A 22,172-nucleotide genomic window follows, 5' to 3' on the forward strand; every position below is an offset into this window, starting at 1 on the left:
CATGTCTCTGACATGAGGTGGCTGTGTGAGCAGAGCCAGGACCGCTTGGCACTATGTTACATATTACACCCTAAATACAGATGTAATCTGCAACATTGTGTAAAAGGGAAAGTTAGCCTTTAATTTTTTCCTCATTGACTTTAATTTATTTTGCCAAAATGGCCAGATTTCACCTAAATCTCCAGATTTTTGCTGACATTTCGGGGAAATGGCAACTCTCAATTTATTCATCTTTGCAGTCTAAAAAAATTACGTAATAATGTGGTAATTATATTTATGCTCAGCCATGTTATCTACACACCTTTTAGAGATCTTATCCATAGAATGCACATTGGTTTCTTTTTAACAATAAATGTGCGTTTTTTTTAGCCTTTTCTGTATAGTTTGCAGATGTGATGTTTAAGTTCTGTCCCCACATTGCTATAAAATGTTACATATTGGATCACCCAACCTGTGCTGGTCTCTTCTGTAAGGCTCACAGTGCAGTGCTTGGTGTACACGGCCGTGCTGCTCGGTGATTTATGGACAGGACCAGCCAGTGCTTTGATTGGGTTGGATTTTTTTCCAGCATAGCTCATGACACCCTTGAAGGTATTTGTTTCCCCCACCTCTTTTATAGATTGTGCCTAAGGGCTCATGTGCACTGCAGCTGATAAACTCACGTTTAGGAGCTGTTCAGCGGTTTTTTCAGCAGCCCCTGAACTCTCCCTAATGTTTCCTATGTGTCCATGTACACATCGTCCTTTACAGGCAGTTGAGTTTACAGTCGTTTTTTTTAACGCAACAAACTTGCGTGCAGACTTCGATTTTATCAGCGTTTCAAAAGCAAAACGCTTGTAAACGCAGCAAATCGCGTTTGCATTTGAAATGTTTTTTAACTCTTCCAGTTCCCAATGCTGTCCAGAGCCTTTTTTCATCATGAAAAATGCATGCAAAGAGTTTTCAAGATGCTCAGATGGACAAAACACTGAACACAGGATGTTCCTACCAAGCTTGTCATACATTGCAATGACCAATTCACACCTCAGACCTCTCCCACCCTTGGAAACAAAAGATATGTTAATGACCATTTTTTGCTTTAAGACATTTGTTGAATCTTCTAAATATTAGCGGGGTCAGATTGACGTTCGTTTTTGAACACAGTGCCGAGAAAATTCAAAGGAGTGGGATGGAAATTTTTTTTTGGAGAACGAGTTAATTTCTTACAGTGAATGTGATTTTTATTTGGGAAAATCTATTCATTCAAAAACTGAATGTTACAAGCAAATGAAATGTTGACGTACTTTCAAACAGAGGATCTACACGGTCTCCTTGGCTTGTAGTAAAACCCCCGGTTCACATATATGCAAGTTTTGCGCGAGCACGAGAGCCCTTTCATTTGAATGGACTCCCGTGCCCCGTGACACACAGGGAAGAAGTCCCTACACTTCTGAAAACGCAGCCCGCACGGGAACCTCAGTTTCCAGTATGGTTGCGTTTTTCAGTGCGGGCGGTGTGCCATTAAAACTAATGGCACCCGCCCACGGGTCCGCATTCCTCTGTGCGGGTGGTGCGGCTGCACGGATGTTCATGCGGATCCGTAGCCGCACCACCCGCACAGATGTGAAACTAGACTAATGTAACAAAAAATGGAAATTAAAGCACTACACCACTGCCATCTGTGCATATACAACTTTATCCCAATAAAAGTCAGGGGGACAATCCAAAGAGTATCCAGTACGTTTTAGGGTCCAAACAATACCCCCTTCATCAGGGCTTGATTGGCAACAATGTGAATGGCCTAGTTTGGCTGCCAAATCAGCTGCTGACAAGGCGTGTCCTTGTAGTCACATTGTAGGAAATCAAATTAAAGTTCACTTCTAGTCCATTCGCATTATTTCCAATTAAGCCCTGATGAAGGGGGGCATTTTTGGACCCCTGAAATACGCTGGTACTTTTTGGATTTGACTTGAAGTTTAAACTGGGCCTCTTAGCAGTGGTGTGGTGCTTCAATCTCCATTTTTGATAGGAGGGAGCACGCCATACATCTTGCAATCCAATTGTACAGTCACTGTCCGAACTTTTTGATTTACCAAAACAATCCAATCAGACAAGCTGTTGCTCTACTTGTTGGTAGGTCTAAAGAAGTTTGTACAGCCAGACGTTAGCATGAATTATTTTACATTCTAAACCTGATCATACTCTAGTACAGTGGTCTCTAAACTGTGGCCCAGGGCAAGATGCGGCCGTTTACTTGCCTTTATCCGGCCTTTGGGGTACTATTTCATCCACTGATACCAACAATGGGGCATAATTCCTCCCCACTGACACCGATGATGGGGCATAATTCCTCCCAACAGCACCAATGATGGGGCACAATTCTTCCTCATGAGACCAGTGATGGGGCTCCATTCCTTCCACTGATATGACACTATTCCTACCACTGACACCAGTAATTGGACACTATTCCTTCCACTGAAACCAATAATGGGACACAGTTCCTCCCACTGATATCAATGATGGGACACTATTCCTTCCATTGACACCAATGATGGGGCATTATTCCTCCCACTGATACCAATAATGTTGCTCTATTCCTCCCACTGATACCAATGATGGGGCTCAATTCCTCCCACTGATACCAATGATGGGGCACTATTCCTCCCACTGATACCAATGATGGGGCACTATTCCTCCACTGATACCAATGATGGGGCACTATTCCTCCCACTGATACTAATGATGGGGCACTATTCCTCCACTGATACCAATGATGGAGCACTATTCCTCCACTGATACCAATGATGGGGCACTATTCCTTCCACTGATACCAATGATAGGGCACTATTCCTCCCATTGATACCAATGATGGGGCACTATTCCTCCCACTGATACCAATGATGGAGCACTATTCCTCCCACTGATACCAATGATGGAGCACTATTCCTCCCACTGATACTAATGATGGAGCACTATTCCTTCCACTGATACCAATGATGGAGCACTATTCCTTCCACTGATACGAATTATGGAGCACTATTCCTCCCACTGATACCAATGATAGGGCTGTATTCCTCCCACTGATACCAATGATGGGGCTCAATTCCTCCCACTGATACTAATGATGAAGCACTATTCCACCCGCTGACACCAATTATGGGACACTATTCCTCCCACTGACACCAATGATGGGGCACTATTCCACCCACTGACACCAATTATGGGACACTATTCCTCCCACTGATACCAGTGATGGGGCACTATTCCTGCCACTGACACCAATTATGGGACACTATTCCTCCCACTGGCACCAATGATGGGGCACTATTCCTCCCACTGACACCAATGATGGGGCACTATTCCTCCCACTGATACCAATGATGGGGCACTATTCCTCCCACTGTTACCAATGATGGGGCACTTTTCCTCCCACTGACACCAATGATGGGGCATTGTTTTTTCCTACTGACGTCGGGACCTTTTCCAATCCCAATGGCCACAGACTGCCCCCCCTAAAGACAGTAAACTAGCCCTTTTTTTAGAAAGTTTGGAGGACCCTGCTCTAGTATATTTTTGAATGAACATTCTTATGAAATTTATCAGTATGTTCAATGATTTGACGAGCATCCTTCAAAAGAACTTCAGAATTTAATTTCCTTTTAACATTCGATTTTGAAAATTAATTAAAAAATTCGGTTAGAAATGAATGTCCATTTGACCCCAGTAAAGATGATCTAATGCAGCACTGCTCAAATACATGCATTTGAATGCAACACGTTTGACTTGAATTTTCGGCAGTGAAAATAGTTCAGAATTGAACCCGCGGCATCTTAGGAAGCCCAAAGTCGGTCATTTGCAGCCTTAGAACAGTGACAGAACAGCCTTGAACTTTTTTTAGCGTTTAGCCATATTTTGAAGTGATTTTTGCACAAAGAAAATAAAATTTTGGCTGAAAAAAAATGCTCCAAATCTCCGGTTTGCCGCGTTTTACCGTGTTTACCAGCATTAGAGCGTTTTAATAGTTAACAGCTCCTCTAGAAACCCATTAGTTCTGGGCCCCTGTCAAAAAACGTTAATTAAGGCCTATGTATGCAGGGACACATAGGATAACCTGCTGGGGGGTTTACTGGCTGTAGAAAAAACCGCCAAAAACAGCTGCTGTAAAAACGTCCCGTGTGCATGAGGCCTAAGATTCACTGCTGGACTCCAGTTTGAAGCAGTGGAGGAGGAGTGTGACAAATAATTTTGTCACCCCCTCACTCTCCGCCCGCATCGCCCACCTGAATGACATATCAGACTGGATATCGCTCCATTTCCTCAAGTTAAACCTGTCCAAAACCGAGCCCCTGGTCTTCCCCCCAGCCCGCGCCCCCCCCCCCATCCTCTCCATCACTACTAGCAACACCACCATCACTCCCACCCCACACGCCAAAGTTCTGGGTGTCACCCTGGACTCAAACCTTTCCTTCCAACCTCATGTCCAATCACTATCAAGGTCATGCAGGCTCCACCTCCGCAACATCTCCAAGTACGTTCCTAACCCCAGACACCACTAAACAACTCGTACACTCCCTCATCATCTCACGCCTGGACTACTGCAACTCCCTCCTCACTGGCCTACCCAAACAAATGCTATCCCCACTCCAATCGATCCTGAACTCAGCGGTGAGACTCATCCACCTCACCAACCGCTCCACATCTGCCACCCCCCTCTGCCAATCCCTTCACTGGCTCCCGATTGCCCAGCGCATCAAATTCAAATGACTAACTCTGACCTACAAAGCCATTCACAACGCCGCCCCAAACTACCTAACCGACCTGATACCCAAATACCACCCTACCCGTACCCTTCGCTCCTCACAGGACCTCCTACTCTCTAGCTCCCTGGTCTCCTCCTCCCATGCCCGACTCCAGGACTTCTCCAGGACTTCCCCCATTCTCTGGAACTCCCTACCCCAATCCATCAGACTGTCACCTACTCTCCTCACCTTCAGACGCACCCTGAAAACCCATCTCTTCAGGGAAGCCTACCCCACCCTCACCTAACAACCGATCTCCTCCACTCCTCCCCCCACAGCCACTTCCTCCTGTACCACTATCCCCTCCCTCCTAGATTGTAAGCTCGAAAGAGCAGGGCCCTCGATCCCCTCATGTATTGTATTGTACTGTATTGTCTCATGTTCTGTCCCCCACTATAATGTACAGCGCTGAGCAAACCCTTTGGCGTTATATAAATACTGTATAATAATAATATAAGTTGTGTGTTGAACATGGAAGTGTTTTTAGTCACTTTTAATATCTTGTTTATTTAAAAGTTATACTTTATAACTGGAGAATGGGAGAAGAAAATTGTAGTTAAAGAGTGTATAGCGCCTACTTTCATTTATGGAACGCCATAATCTACCTTTTGCAAAAATGTAATAAATTCACTTAACGTAGAATTCCAGGAAAACCTTAACTAGTCTTTAAAATGCTCCATACCCCCTCCTGACACCTATGCTGACTATCCTGTGTATTCTTACCTATTCCAGTCTGGTCTCATGATCCAGCTTCCCTGCGTCAGCCACAGGCAGGGGTGTGGATAAGGGGGTACCACCAGTCCTCCTGTATGGGGCCCAGTCAGCTGGGTGATTCGGATGTGGGCAGGGAGGGTGATCGGCGTGCCACGGTGGGGGGCAATTACTGGAACTGATCCCCTGTAAGGCTCTCTCTGCAACAACTGAAAACTGGCTTCTTCTCTCCCTTCCGCCTGCTTTCAACTGTAGCCATACAGGGGATCGGTTCCTGTAATTGCCCCCCCAGGGCACCTATCACCCTCCTTGTGCATCATACATTTCCCCCTGCTGGCCATGCCCCCCTGTGTGTCAGCTTTCCTCCTCTCCTTCCACCCAGCAGCTTCAAGCAATAGGATCCGGAGAGCGGGTGAAGAGTCTAAATATGTCACATTTACCAGCCCGTTCCTTTTCTGAATGAACACAATGAGCTATTGGTTCAGATCACTCACTGTGCTCATTCATTACTGAAGTATAGTAAACTGTGTTGTTGTGTTTTTTGTTTTTTTTTAGGGGGCCCCTGTCAGGTTGGCTGTCTGGGGCCCTGTGGTTTCTAACTGCAGCCCTGCCCACAGGAGAGAGGTGGGAGTGCCGACAACGGATGGGCTATAGGTGACATCACCGCTTCAGGCTTTACCATCCATTGTCAAGCGCTCCCTCCTCCCCCCTGCAGCCGCTGCTGGCTAACACGGGATCAGATGACCGGACTAGGGAGAGCTGAAAAGAGGTGAGTATATACATTTTCCTTTCACAGGTTAGTCAGCGTAGGTGTACGATGGATTTTTAGGACTAGTTAGGTTTAGGCTGCAATTCTACTTTAAGAGAAGTATCTATCCTAGTCACTGTTTTGATAAAATAGTTGTCTTCTCTGTATGTTCTGTATGTGATAGGTCAATTGTACGATGAATTATTCACAGTAGGAATGTACATACCGCGGGAATTGATCATTCAGACGTGTGATCAATGTGGTTGGTATTTATACCTTCCTTTGCCCTTCTGTTCTCTGCGCCGAGAGACTGTTGTACTTGACAGTCCTAGCTGGCAATGATCAAATGAACTCCAGGCAATTGTACACAACAACGGGTCACTAAATGCCATCATAAATCAGAAAAGGCTTAAAAAATTCTGCTGTAGCTTCATATCACTGTTTTGCAGTTGATATCCACTGGAAATGAAAAACATGGGCTGTTAGAGTGGAAATACATTGCATCTGAGCCCCACAAACTGAAAACCCTATTTACTTAGCCCATCCATCCATGCCCCCATGCTTTTTTTTTTTTTTGAAAAATCACATGTAAAAACATCCCTTTTGCACAGTGGTCTCCACACTGCGGTCCTTTGCTAGCCTTTATCCGGCCCTTGGGGCATTATTCCTAACACTGACACCAAAAGTGGGGCATAATTCTCCCAACTGACACCAGCAATGAGACACTAGTCTTCCCACTAATATCAATGATGGGGGTCTATTCCATCCACTAACATCAATGATGGGGCAATATTCCTTCCAGTGATAGCAATGATGGGGCACTACTCCTACTCCTCCTACTGACCACAGGCACTATGCAACTGAACACTACACCTGAGACCTTGTTTGTTCTCACTGATGTTGGCCCTGAGACTGTTTCTACCCCCACTGACCACAATCTGGCCCCCCTAAAGTCTGAAGGACAGTAAACTGGCCCTTTGTTTGGAAATGTTGGACACCCTTGCTATAGCAATGAGACACTATTCTTCCCACTAATATCAATGATGGGGGCCTATTCCATCCACTGACATCAATGATGTACCAATATTCCTTCCAGTGATAGCAATGATGGGGCACTACTCCTACGCCTCCTACTGACCACACACACTATGCAACTGAACACCACACCTGAGACCTTGTTTGTTCTCACTGATGTTGGCCCTGAGACTTTTTCAGCCCCCCCGACCACAATCTGGCCCCCCTTAAAGTCTGAAAGACAGTAAACTGGCCCTTTGTTTGGAAAGTTTGGACACCCTTGCTCTAGCAATGAGACACTATTTTTCCCACTAATATCTATGATGGGGACCTATTCCATCCATTAACATCAATGATGGACCAATATTCCTTCCAGTGATAGCAATGATGGGGCACTACTCCTACTCCTCCTACTGACCACAGGCACCATGCAACTGAACACTACACCTGAGACCTTGTTTATTCTCACTGATGTTGGCCCTGAGACTGTTTCTACCCCCACTGACCACAATCTGGCCCCCCTAAAGTCTGAAGGACAGTAAACTGGCCCTTTGTTTGGAAATTTTGGACACCCTTGCTATAGCAATGAGACACTATTCTTCCCACTAATATCAATGATGGGGGCCTATTCCATCCACTGACATCAATGATGGACCAATATTCCTTCCAGTGATAGCAATGATGGGGCACTACTCCTACTCCTCCTACTGACCACACGCACTATGCAACTGAACACCACAACTGAGACCTTGTTTGTTTTCACTGATGTTGGCCCTGAGACTTTTTCAGCCCCCCCTGACCACAATCTGGCCCCCCCTAAAGTCTGAAGGACAGTAAACTGGCCCTTTGTTTGGAAAGTTTGGACACCCTTGCTCTAGCAATGAGACACTATTCTTCCCACTGATGTTGGGCCTGAGACTTTTTCTACCCCTGCTGACCACAATCTGGCCCACCTAAAGTCTGAAGGACAGTATACTGGCCCTTTGTTTGGAAATGTTGGACACCCTTGCTATAGCAATGAGACACTATTCTTCCCACTAATATCAATGATGGGGGCCTATTCCATCCACTGACATCAATGATAGACCAATATTCCTTCCAGTGATAGCAATGATGGGGCACTACTCCTACTCCTCCTACTGACCACAGGCACTATGCAACTTAACACCACACCTGATACCTTGTTTGTTCTCACTGATGTTGGCCCTGAGACTTTTTCTACCCTGCTGACCACAGTCTGGCCCCCCATAAAGTCTGAAGGACAGTAAACTGGCCCTTTGTTTGGAAAGTTTGGACACCCTTGCTCTAGCAATGAGACACTATTCTTCCCACTAATATCAATGATGGGGGCCTATTCCATCCAGTAACATCAATGATGGACCAATATTCCTTCCAGTGATAGCAATGATGGGGCACTACTCCTACTCCTCCTACTGACCACAGGCACTATGCAACTGAACACCACACCTGAGACCTTGTTTGTTCTCACTGATGTTGGCCCTGTGACTGTTTCTACCCCCACTGACCACAATCTGGCCCCCCTAAAGTCTGAAGGACAGTAAACTGGCCCTTTGTTTGGAAATGTTGGACACCCTTGCTCTAGCAATGAGACACTATTCTTCCCACTGATGTTGGGCCTAAGACTTTTTCTACCCCTGCTGACCACAATCTGGCCCCCCCTAAAGTCTGAAGGACAGTAAACTGGCCCTTTGTTTGGAAAGTTTGGACACCCTTGCTCTAGCAATGAGACACTATTCTTCCCACTAATATCAATGATGGGGGCCTATTCCATCCACTGACATCAATGATGAACCAATGTTTCTTCCAGTGATAGCAATGATGGGGCACTACTCCTACTCCTCCTACTGACCACAGGCACTATGCAACTGAACACTACACCTGAGCCCTTGTTTATTCTCACTGATGTTGGCCCTGAGACTTTTTCTACCCCCGCTGACCACAATCTGGCCCCCCATAAAGTCTTAAGGACAGTAAACTGGCCCTTTGTTTGGAAAGTTTGGACACCCTTGCTCTAGCCGTGGCCATCTTGAGTAAGGGAAGATCCATATAGCATTTACTTCCTGAAATCCATTTTCCCGCAGCTTAAGCATGTTGATGGAAGGGTGTGCTTAGCTGGGAAAGCCCCTCCTGAAGACGCCAGGATTGTATGCCATCATTTTGACCTAGGCCAGAAACCAACTCAAGAAATGTAAAAAAAAAAAAGTTTAAAACAAGTGAATATACAGTGCCTTGAAAAAGTATTCATACCCATTGAAATTTTCCACATTTTGTCATATTACAACCAAAAACTTAAATGTTTTTTTTTTTTTTTTAATCTTTTTATTTTAAACATATAAAAAACATGCAGACAATAGATGCCCACCAGGGGCGTATCTACCGCGAGGCAAACAAGGCGTTTGCCTAGGGTGGCAATTTTTAGGGGGGTGGCACCACCCCCTGGAAGAAGGGACCTTGAGAGCAGCGGCGGGCAGAGCCATGCAGTGCCGCCAGCAGAGGGGTACCTTCGGTACTCTTTCAGTGGCCCGGACAGCAGGAGGATCGATGTGGGGGAGGGCAGTTCCAGAGCGATGCTCCTGTACCTTTCCCTCCAGCAGCTGACGAACCAGGACCAGGGGACAGCCTGGAGCAGGGAGAGGAGAGGATCCGAAGGAGGTGAGCTGTGCTGTGGGATCTCCCTGTCTCCCTCCCTTCACTGACAGATCGTATGGGACTGCACACACCTCCCCCCGCTCCTTCCTGCTGCACGGAGATCAGCAGCACTTGGAGGAGGTGTGTGTGCAGCCCCATACGATGTGAGAAATGGAGAGGGAAGGGGGGGGGAGAGAGAATAAAGAGAGGGGGGGGAGGGAAGAGAGAAAGGGGGAGAAGAGAGAGAGGGAAGAGAGAAAGGGGGAGAAGAGAGAGAGGGAAGAGAGAAAGGGGGAGAAGAGAGAGAGGGAAGAGAGAGAAAAGGGGGGAAGAGATGGGGGGGGGAAGAGAGAGAGAGAGGAGATAGAAGAGAGAGGGAATGAAGCGAGAGAGGGAATGAAGAGAGAGAGAAAGGGTGAAGAGAGAGAGAGGAGATAGAAGAGAGGGGGCGAGAGTGAGGGGAGAGAGGGGGGGGGGAGAGGGAAGAGAGGGAGAGGGAAGAGAGGGGGTGAGAGTGAGGGGAGAGAGAGGGGGGAAGAGAGAGAGAGGGGGGGAGAGGGAAGAGAGAGAGACTCATATATATATATATACATACACACTTATTGACTCTCTCGCTCTCTCATTGGGGGGGGGCGCAAAATTTTTGTGTTGCCCAGGGCAGCACAAAGTCTAAATACATCACTGATGCCCACGCAGGGGCAGGGTCTAAGCCCAACAAATATACAGAGAACAACAACGGTTCAAAACAACCCAAGGGAGAGCAACAAAAATAAGGACCGGGGGGGGGGGGGGGGGGGAACCACTCATAATAGTCAAGGCCTAATCATGTATAGGTCATGGTAGGGGGAGACCATTTTTTCCAATGTAGAGTAATCGTTTTGCGACCATAAAACAACAGGACTATTAATTAGAAAAAAAAATCTTAAATGTATTTTTTGTGGGATTTTATGTGATAGACCAGTGCCACATAATTGTAAAGTGGAAGGAAAATAATAAATGGTTTTAAAAATGTTTTATAAATAAATATGTGAAAAGTGCGCCGCGCATTTGTATTCAGCCCCCTGTGATATACACTGATCAACCATAACATTATGACCACCCACCTAATATTGAGGTCCTCCTTCTGCTGCCAAAACTGACCCGTCAAGGCATGGACACCTTTAAGGTATGCTGTGGTATCTGTCACCAAGCCATCAGTAGCAGATCCTTTATGTGCTGATAAACTCTTTGTTTTAGCTTTTACCTACAGGAAAGGTTATAATAAAGCGCACCTGTAGGTAACATGAATATCTCCTAACCAAGCGCCGTTTAGGAGACATTCACCCTTTTTTTTTTTTTTTTGAGCCGGCTCATGCGCTCTGAAGGAACGCCATACCCTTGCTGTTCCTACAGAGTACAGTGCTGTGGCCTGGGACTCTTGCACAAATGTGTGTGACGTCATCGCGGCTCGGCCCGTCAGACGGCAGGAGCTCGCAAACTGAGAAGGAAGACTTGGTGAAGATGGAAGCCTCTGCAGTGATGACAGCGTGCCGCTGGAGAGCTTTGTTTGAGGCTGGGTTCACACTGATGCGGTGTGGAATTTGTAGCATTTTCTGTGCAAATTCCACACGGCATCAGAATCGTACCCCGTTCATGTGAACCGCTGCGGGTGTGTATGTTAAGTTAACAACACCCCGAAATCGGTCCGCAAATCGTGGTGCGATGTGCAGAATCGGATCGCATAGTTGTGAATACCCGTGCGATCCGATTCTAGTGCGGACCAAAAAAAGGGTCCTTCACTTTTTTGGGTGCGGGTGTGGCGCGATTGGAGCCATACAAAATGTATGGCTCCAATCGCACCGCACACAAATCGCATATGATTTGCACAGGAATGCGGTGTGGTTGCTGTGCGAATCACATGCGATGTACCCATCGCATTAGTGCGAATTCGGCCTGAAGGTAAGTTTTACATGCGATGCGTGCTAGCACAATATAACATTACCTTGCAGGGGAGGTTTTTTTTTTTTTTTCCTTCAGTGTACTACCATTTTAACTCCTGGTGGGACCTCCATGTATTGGACTTGTTTTCGCAGCACATCCCACAGATGCTCAATTGGGTTGAGATCTGGATAATTTGGAGGCCAAGTAAAAAAAAAAATCTAAATTATTATTATACAGGATTTATATATTATTATTATTATTATACAGGATTTATATATTATTATTATTATTATATAGGATTTATATATTATTATTATACAGGATTTATATATTATTATTATACAGGATTTATATATTATTATTATTATACAGGATTTATATATTATTATTATACAGGATTTATATATTATTATTATACAGGATTTATATATTATTATTATTATACAGGATTTATATATTATTATTATACAGTATTTATATATTATTATTATACAGGATTTATATATTATTATTATACAGGATTTATATATTATTATTATTATACAGGATTTATATGGCACCAACAGTTTGCTCAGCGCTTTACAATATAAAGGGAGACAATACAGCAACAATACAGTTCAATACAAGAGGGTTAGGAGGGCCTGATCCTGGGAGCTTACAATCTAAGAGGTTATTATGTTCCTCAAACCATTCTTGATTCATCTGACCGGACCACTTTCTTCCATTGCTCCATGGTTCAGTTCTTATGCTCACGTACCCATTGCAGGCACTTTTGGCTGTGGACACACACGGCCATCCTGCATCCACGCAGCCGCCATACGCAACAAATTATGATGCACTGTGTGTTCTGACACCTTGTCGTAATGTTATGGCTGATTGGTGTAGGACAGGTCCACTTTAATCATGAAGGGTGAGATTCCCAGGTGTCACTATAGTGTTTGACTCCTTTCATCATGCCCTCATCTTCCTAATCCACATGTTTTTTATATCCCCTCTTTGAGAACAAAATGTTCTTTTTTCCTTTTTTTCTTCCCTCCTCCTTTTCCCACAAGTTGCGCATTTCATTGAGAATGAAAACTTCTGCAGACTTCCCGCCATTAACTCCCTCTGAGCCGACGCTTACGTTTAGCTTCGCTTATTTGGCCGATCGAAGCAGCTTAAAATAATTATTGCTGTTTTGTTCTACAGGCTGATTTTTTTTTCTTTTGGCCATCAGAAAAGCACATGCTTCCAAAAATAGGAGGAAATGATTTAATCCTGTTTGTTTTGTTTTGTTTTTTTTTAAATGATACAACAGTTTGTATCACTGATAATAGCTGTGTTCTAATTGGGCAAAAAAAAAAAAGGTTCAGTCTGCCCCAAACGTATATTTCTGTTAAAAACCAACTGAAGTCACAAAAATGGACATTGGGGGAGAATAACTAAAACTGGAGAGTGCAAATTCTGGTGCAGCTGTGCATGGGAGCCAATCAGCTTCTAACTTCAGCTTGTTTAACCTCCCTAGCGGTCTGATTATGTCAGTATTTCTGTGCTCAAAGCGGTACATTTTTTTGCATGGAAATATGTATATTTTTATTGTAGGCCTGTAATTTTTAGGAATAACTCACTGAAATCTGGCCGAACAAGAGTCTAGTAAACATCCCGGGTAGGATAAAATTTGAAACACGAAATCATAAATTATAATTTAATAAATAATCATAAAAAATAATAAATTTAATTCAATAATATAATCAAACCAAAAACACTGAAATTTGAACTAGAGCACCAAGTTCGCACATCACTGAGCAACGTCGCAAAATTGTTTTCAGTGTCTGATGATGAATTTCCCCCACGAATCATTATCACTCAATTCTGCAAGTGGTTCTGATTTACTATCGCTGTTCTCTAGCCGGTCTAAAACCGATTTTGACCTAAAGGGACGCTTTTTGGACGCCATGGACGTTTCTCAGTTTCAAGGCAGAAAGAAGAGTAAAAATGCAGACGGGACAGGACAAAGCACTCGGGACAAAATGTATGTGAAATGGTTTGATACAGGAATGTTATACTATGAGATTTTAGTGAATGTCACTTTTTGACATTTTTAAATTTCCCGCCGTTCCGTCCCCCGTACGTTCCGACGTCGCAGGGAACGGAACCCAGAAGACGAATGCCGACATCGGCCAGAGGTCACTGCAGAGGGGACATCGTGGGAGCGAAGGACAAGGTAAGTGCAGAAGAGATCCCGGAGCAACGATGCATGGTAAGCCTGAGTGTAGCTCGGGGTTACCGCTTGTGGTGCTGAAAATTAACCCCCAGCTACACTCAGGAATACCTCCAGGGGGGTTAATTAAACTATGACAATAAAACCTGGAAGCTGATTGGTTTCTATGCAGAGCTGCACCAGATTTTGCACTCTCCAGCTTTAGTAAATCTCCCCCATTGCATTAACAACCTCCCGTTGTGTAGTCCTGTATCTACCTTGAAGCTGTTACTTGCTGGGTCCTAATACAATTGTGCAATGCCATAGGCACCATGGTTTGGCCACGGTGACTAGTAATCTCTTTCTGTCGCTACAAGTTGAAGTAGCTTTTACTCGTCTCTGCCCCCATTGCCACACCAGCTTGTATATTGGGATACCAAGGGGATACTTTGGCCGGAGGGAGTTCTATCCCCTTGTAAAAGCACAGTCCAGTCTTGCACTGTTTAGGACAGGGGTGTCAAACTCCCATTTCATCACGGTCTGTATCAGCATTATGGTTGCCCTCAAAGGGTTGGTTGTATCTGTAATACTAGAGCACCCCACCCCCTATACATCAGATGTCAAGAATCCCCATCCTCCCCAACATCACCGTGCACCCCCTTTGGGGGCAGAGCTGGAAAGCAGAAATTGCAGGGTCTGGAGGAGGACCAGAGGAGGAGTGGAGTCAGTTAACAGAGTCGGCTGCATGCTGAGACCAGGGGAGGCAGAGACGAGGGGGGTACCGTAGCTGCAGGAGAGGTACAAGGGCCATATGAAATGGCCTGGAGGCCGGATTCGGCCCGCAGGCTTTGTGTTTGACACCTGTGATTGAGGAGATATTCCCACAGCATGCAGCCGGCAATGTCACTGGTGAATGCACTCTAATAATACGGCATACCCAAGCCATACTTGCAGAGCTCCGTTTTGGGGCTCCTGCGCGCATGTGCAGGAGTGATGTCATTGTGGCCCCAGCCATTAATACAGCCGGAGTCCGCAAACCCGGAAGGAAGATGGATGCACCCAGGAGCCATGACAGTGCTGCACTGGAGGGCTCCTTGTCCAGGTAAGTCCATAATAATGTGCTAGTATGCGATGCATACTTATACATTAGGACCTAAACCTGCAGGAGCCCAATTTTTTTATTTTTTGGAGGCGGTTTCCTACCGCTTTAAATTCTTTATCTCCACAGCAAATATTACAAAACATACTTTCGCTTACAGGTGGAACAAATCATAATAGGAAATTCCAAAACAAAGGTACATTAGGAACAATGATGCAAAGATCAGGATTACAATATGACATACTGTATGTATCACACTTGAAAGACATCAAGCTGGTCACCTTTTTAAGTGCTTTATATGTTCCTAAAAAATTATTTCATGCTCTCCCTGCTTTGTAGCATTTAGCCGGGGCTGTGGAGGAATGTTTAATGTACATTGACCCTGCCTGTACTGTGTTTGCATTTCTTCATTATCAGTTGCCAACTAGATTTGAACACTGTCTGTCCTAAGGGCTCATGGACACTGCGGCTGATAAACTCACGTTTAGGAGCTGTTCAGCGTTTTTTTCAGCAGCCCCTGAACTCTCCCTAATGTTTTCCTATGTGTCCATGTACACATCTTCATTTACAGGCATTTGAGTTTACAGTCGTTTTTTGAATGCAGTCGATTTTATCAGCGTTGCAGTAGATTTTTATCAGCTTATTTGCGTTTGCGTTTGAAATTTTTTTCTGACTCTTCCAGTTCCCGATGCTGTCCAGAGCCTTTTTTCATCATGAAAAATGCATGCAAAGCGTTTTGAAGGTACTCAGATGGACAAAACACTGAACACAGGATGTTCCTACCAAGCTTGTCACACATTGTAATGACCAATTCACACCTCAGACCTCTCCCACCCTTGGAAACAAAAGATATGTTAATGACCATTCACACCTCAAATTCCTCATGATGACCCCCTGCCAGGTGACCTTAATGACTCCCTCCACCAGACACCTTTCCCACCCTTGGAAACAAAAGAAATGTTAATGAGCAACTCACACCTAAGCTAATCTCAACACATACTGCTGTCTTTGCTTCTACTCTCTGTATTTCTCTGAAACAGTCTGAAATAGTTAATAATTTACCACTTTTCAGTGCATTCTGGGCATTTGGGAGGTTCTCCTGTGCTTACCTTTAAAAAACGCTTCTATATGCAAACGTGGCTAAACAGACGTTTTTTAACCTACATTTTCCAGTAGTCAGTTTCCATCGTTCAGAAACGTCCCGTGTACATGGGGCCACAGTCACTGGAACTGACGAACCGAAGTCCCGCCTCTACACACTTGTGTTAAAAAACGCTTCTAAACGCACATAAACGTGTTATGCAAACGCTGCTAAACAGACGTTTTTTAACCTACGTTTTCCAGCAGTTTCCATCGTTCAGAAGTGTCCCGTGTACATGGGGCCTAACAAAGGTTTAAAAATATATAGCTCAGGCTGTATGGCATAGGTGTCAAACTGGCGGCCCTCCAGCTGTTGCCAACATGAGGCATTGCAAGATTGACAGTTGCAAGTATGACTCCCAAAGGCAGAGGCATGATGGGACTTGTAGTTTTGCCTTAGCTGGAAGGCCACCCCTGCTGTATGGGGACAAAGACACCGTGAGACTGTCCAGAAATTCTTAGGATCATTAGAATTCTTTTTATTATTATTTATTTATTTATTTTTGTTATGTATCCTGTGCAAATGGGAACACTTAACAAACAAATAGTGAAGTTTTGTGAAATTTGACTGCAAGAGTTGAAGTACGCTCTACGTCAGGACAGTCTTGTTACAACAGGAATGGTTGGTATGGACAATATAATGATGGCACTTATAGATGGAGATACTACAACACATGCTATCATCGATTTTGGTTTTTCGCGGCATGCCAAGGGTTAATCGGTTGCATCAATGTACACAAGGCAGCCAGGCAGAATGCAGTGGGCAGGTGTTGTTTTAAGCTATTTTGGGGTTTCAGATCCCGATGGGTCATAGCCAGGCTTACCTCACCGCCATCACTGCATCCGTGGGAAAGTTTACACAACTCCAATCTTCTCAATAGTCCAGCAGGCCCTCTGGAGAGCTCGCTCACTGACAGCGTGCTCACAGCGCTCTCTCCCACCCGCCACTGCCAAAGACCGCATTCATGGCGTCCCGTGCATGTGCTGGGATCGATGAGGTCAGTGTCAGTCCTTTCATTAAAAAGCACATAAAAATATGTTAAATCTCCAGCCTACCCTGTCAGTGCGGATGATTCATTTTTTGGTGGTGAATAATTTTTACAATTCCCAGTTGCCTTCCACCTCCATTCTCACAGCTTGACCTGTTGTTGTAAACGCTGATGCTTCCTGTCATTACTTTTAAAGGAGACCTGTGCTAAGAGCTGGAGAAGTAACCAGTGCTGATCCCTCTTTGTGAAAATGCTAGGAGCTTGATATTCTGATCCAGTGGCTTCAATCATTTTAGTTACTTATCTGGAACTAATATGTAGATTGTAGAATATGCTCCTTCACTTGCTCCATGCTTGTTTAAAGCCCATCTCCTGGCAAATATATTTGCTCTATTCATTGCTTCCACCCACTAATCGATTAAAGTGCAACAGCAGTCAATACTTTTTTTTTTTGGTTTTGGACAGTATGGAGAACGCTTAAAAAGTAGTCTCACTTCAGTTTTTATTAATGTATGCTGCTCCCTGAGGGACAATGTACATGTAGTACTTTGTCCTGTAGGCCGGTGCAGTCTATACTCCGCTCTGTAAGTGATACAAGTCTTTAGCAGCAATGTAGATGGGCAAGGTTCCTCTATGACTTCCTGCCATCATCAGTGACAACTGTCTGATTGGATGCTGGGGCTTTGACTGACCTCGGCAGCCATCTTGGGTGAGGGCAGTGCTTATTTAAGACACTGGCTCTTAATGTGGGCACAGTTTGCAGGTGGCTAGTGTAGGGACAGGTTCCCAGTCTGTCAAGGAAAGCATATAGAGTTAGGGAGAGGTTCCGGAGGAGTAGGGATAATGCAGGAACCATGCTATCCACTGCCTTAGGAAGCCACACAGTTGGATGTAGACCGGTCATGCCACATTCATGTTTTCATTGCAACAGCTGTCAGCATCATCTCCAGCTAACAGACCACTGCTACAGGTTCTGTAAGTGGCTCAGGACGGTTGTGTATAATTGCCGCGACTAGTTGTACCTTGTTGGAACTTTCTGCAGTACACAGTTCATGTTATCTTGACCTCTAGTGTAGGGACAGGTTCCCAGTCATGTTTCTTTGACCTCGACCGCTAGTGTAGGGACAGATTCCCAGTCACGTTACCTCAATCTCTAGTGTGGGACAGGTTCCCAGTCTGTCAGGGAAAGTATATGGAGTTAGGGAGAGGATCTGGAGGAGTAGGGACAATGCAGGAACCATGCTATCCTCTGCCTTAGGAAGCCATCCAGTTGGGTGTGGACTGACCATGCCACGTTCCAGACCACTGCTACAGGTTCTGTAAGTGGCTCAGGATGGTTGTATTTAACCGCTGCGACTAGTTGTACCTTGTTGGAACTTTCTGCAGTACACAGTTCATGTTATCTTGACCTCTAGGGTAGGGACAGGTTCTCAGTCATGTTTCTTCGACCTCGACCGCTAGTGTAGGGACAGGTTCCCAGTCACGTTACCTCAAACTCTAGTGTGGGACAGGTTCCCAGTCTGTCAGGGAAAGTATATGGAGTTAGGGAGAGGATCTAGAGGAGTAGGGACAATGCAGGAACCATGCTATCCTCTGCCTTAGGAAGCCATCCAGTTGGGTGTGGACCGGCGATGCCACGCTCCAGACCACTGTACAGGTTCTGTAAGTGGCTCTGGACGGTTGTGTATAACCGCCGCGACTAGTTGTACGTTGTTGGAACTTTCTGCAGTACACAGTTTATGTTATCTTGACCTCTAGTGTAGGGACAGGTTCCCAGTCATGTTTCTTCGACCTCAACCGCTAGTGTAGGGACAGGTTCCCAGTCACGTTACCTCAATCTCTAGTGTGGGACAGGTTCCCAGTCTGTCAGGGAAAGTATATGGAACTAGGGAGAGGTTCTGGAGGAATAGGGACAATGCAGGAACCATGCTATCCTCTGCCTTAGGAAGCCACCCAGTTGGGTGTGGCCCGGCCATGCCACATTCCAGACCACTGTACAGGTTCTGTAAGTGGCTCTGGATGGTTGAGTATAACCACCTTGGCTAGTTGTACCTTGTTGGAACTTTCTGCAGTACACATTTCATGTTATCTTGACCTCTAGGGTAGGGACAGGTTCTCAGTCATGTTTCTTCGACCTCGACCGCTAGTGTAGGGACAGGTTCCCAGTCACGTTACTTCAATTTCTAGTGTAAGGACAGGTTCCCAGTCACGTTACTTCAATGTCTAGTGTAGAGACAGGTTCCCAGTCTGTCAGGGAAAGTATATTGTGTTCAGCAGCCTGAATGTGCAGTGGCCACTTAAGGAACAGGGGTGTAAATGAGCTGATTTGGAATATCATAGTGTCTTTGCAGTTAGTACTAAGGCCTTGCAGTGCTGGGGTCCTGAATTCATTTTGCCGCCATTCATTCTGTTTACATTGATTTTATATTCCATCTCATGCGTGTGGGTTGCTTGCCATTGTTCTGGTTTGCGTGGTGAAAACATACAGTTAGTGTAAAACATGTTCTATCCAGTGTGGAATCACAGATAAGATCATGCCAAATAGTGGAATGTTTGACTTTAAACTGGTGTTTTGTGTATCATGTGATAATGAATTTTTGTTATAGGGGCACCTTATAATCTAAGAGATATTGCACTGAAGACTAATTAATTGTGCTTCTTTTTTCTTTTTTTCAGGGACCTTTCTAATAACAACATTGAAACCTTGGACCAAGGACTTTTTGAACAATTGCATAATCTAACAGAAATGTAAGTGCATTTACTAAATCTTTTGAATATTGGTGAATGGTGATGTCCAGTTTGTGTTCTGGACTGATAGAGAAGGAATGAACATATAGGTTAGGTGTGACTAGAGAAGCAGCAGAGGGTAGTTACTTTTGGGGCCATGAAGTCAAGTTGCCCAAGCATGACTTCTTCTCCATGTGATGTCTTAGTTCCTGCAACCTTTGTGTGCTCAAAATGTAAGGGTTGTGGTGGAGACAGTCAAGGGGGTCGATCCAGACATTCCCTTGATAGTCTTCAGCTCTTCTTTTAGGCAATACAAAGCGTTCCTTTGCCAGAACATTCTGGAATTGGCCTTCTCTCTGAATATGTCTGGTACAAAGGAGCAACCTGGGGGAGGTCTGTATAAATTGCCCACATCACCTCAACTGGCCCATTTCATTCTGAAGGAAGAGGAGATCTGCTTTCGAATGGGGAGCTTATTATCTCAGTAATTTTCCTGCTTTCCTACTTAACCATTTCAATACCGGGCAATTTTACACTTTCCTGCCCAGTTTATTTTTCAGGTTTCAGCCCTCTCACACTTTGAATGACAATTGCGCGGTCATACAACATTGTACCCAAACTAAAATTTTATCATTTTCTTCACACAACTAGAGCTTTCTTTTGGTGGTATTTAATCACTGGAGTTTTTATTTTTTGCTAAATTAACAAAAAAAGACCAAAAAGTTTGAAAAAAAACACATTTTTCTTTGTTTCTGTTATAAAAGTTTACAAATAAATAATTGTATTTCATAAATTTAGGCCAAGATGTATTCTGCTACATGTCTTTGGTGAAAATAACCCAAATTAGGATGTATTATTTAGTTTGTAGGAAAGTTATAGAATTCGCAAACTATGGTATAGATCTGAAAATTGATCAATCCTGAAGTACTGACAGCCAATCTAATTTCTTGAGGTCCAAGAAAGTCAGAATAGTACAGATATCCCCAAATGACCCCTAGTAGACAGAAAATATTTTTTTCATATTTTACTATGACCAAAGTAGTGCAATGTTACCATAGTAACATTGTACTACTTTGGGGAAGTGATCAGTATTTTTTTTTTTTTTTTTTTTTTTACACAATTTGCTTATAGCAAAGAATTACTTTGCTATAAGCAAGCATTTACCTGAATGACATCGATTCATTCAGGTTTTTTTTTTTTTTTTGTGCTTTGCTGTGATTTGGCCACAGCTAATCACATGACATGTGCATGTGACCTGCTGTGACCATTCACAGCTAGGCACTAGTATACAACTGTCATGTGACGGTCACATGGTACCGACAACGTGGGCCGGTACTCAGATCTGTCATCGGCCGTGTCCAAGGTACACGGCCGGTGACAGATCGCGCCGCTACGTGGCTCTGCAACGCACGAACTGTGCATGTGCGGGAGGACGCCAAATGGCGTATACCCCGGAAATCTGCAGCATTTTTGCAGCCGCCAAACGGCTATAGGCCAGGCGGCTAATGGTTAAAAAGGTTTACCTGAACAAAAACCTCACTAGTCATTATTGTACAGTATCTCCCACTCAGCAATTCAGTTGGGTTGTTCTAATATATGGGTTTTAAATATTTGGAAGAGCTCATACCCCGGGTTGAAGAATAGCTGTACAAATGGGTTCATTTTGTACAAATAACATTTTTTACAGATTGGTAGTTTTAGCATTTTTGAATTATTGGAAAACAGTAAGCTGGAAATTCCCTTTCATCTGGGTTTAGATCCACTGTAGAGAGACTGTTCAGATGCTTCTGATAGTGACAGGCTAGCTGCTGTGCAAGTTTGGAGTCTGAGTTGTGGAAACTGCGTAGACTGTACAAGCTGTTAATTGATTGGATCCTTTGGGGCTCGTTGCAGAAACCTTAGTGACAATCCATGGTCCTGTGACTGCCGTCTATCATGGCTCCCTCGCTGGGTGGCTGAGAGCGGGATTCGCGTTGTGCAGGCGGATTCTACCGTTTGTGATCGGCCTCACGTGGCTTCTGGCCAGCAGCTCTTTAATGTCTCTTTCTCCAAATCTCTGTGCGGTAAGTATATACTGACGTAAGGGGCTGCGGAGAAGTTTTTGTTTTTTCTAAATATCAATTTGTAATTGTCATTGCTTAGGGTGGAATTTTGGGTCTCCTTGATCAAAGTGTAAAGAATTGTTTGAGTTGGCCAAAGGGGTGGACTGACAACTCAT

At 44.6% G+C, this 22,172-nt stretch overlaps 1 protein-coding gene across 1 annotated transcript in view; it reads left to right on the forward strand.

The window, feature by feature from the left end:
• Nucleotides 1-22,172, forward strand: part of PKD1 (polycystin 1, transient receptor potential channel interacting) — a 252,054-nt gene that overhangs the window by 82,805 nt on the left and 147,077 nt on the right. The window contains exons 2-3 of the mRNA XM_089686812.1: nt 19,904-19,975; nt 21,848-22,017. Coding sequence (XP_089542938.1) covers nt 19,904-19,975; nt 21,848-22,017 — 242 coding nt within the window. The remainder of the gene's footprint in view (nt 1-19,903; nt 19,976-21,847; nt 22,018-22,172) is intronic.

Source organism: Staurois parvus, unplaced genomic scaffold (genome assembly GCF_062004578.1).
Source record: "Staurois parvus isolate SC_StPar_1 unplaced genomic scaffold, SC_StPar_1.0 ptg000412l, whole genome shotgun sequence".
NCBI lineage: Eukaryota > Metazoa > Chordata > Amphibia > Anura > Ranidae > Staurois > Staurois parvus.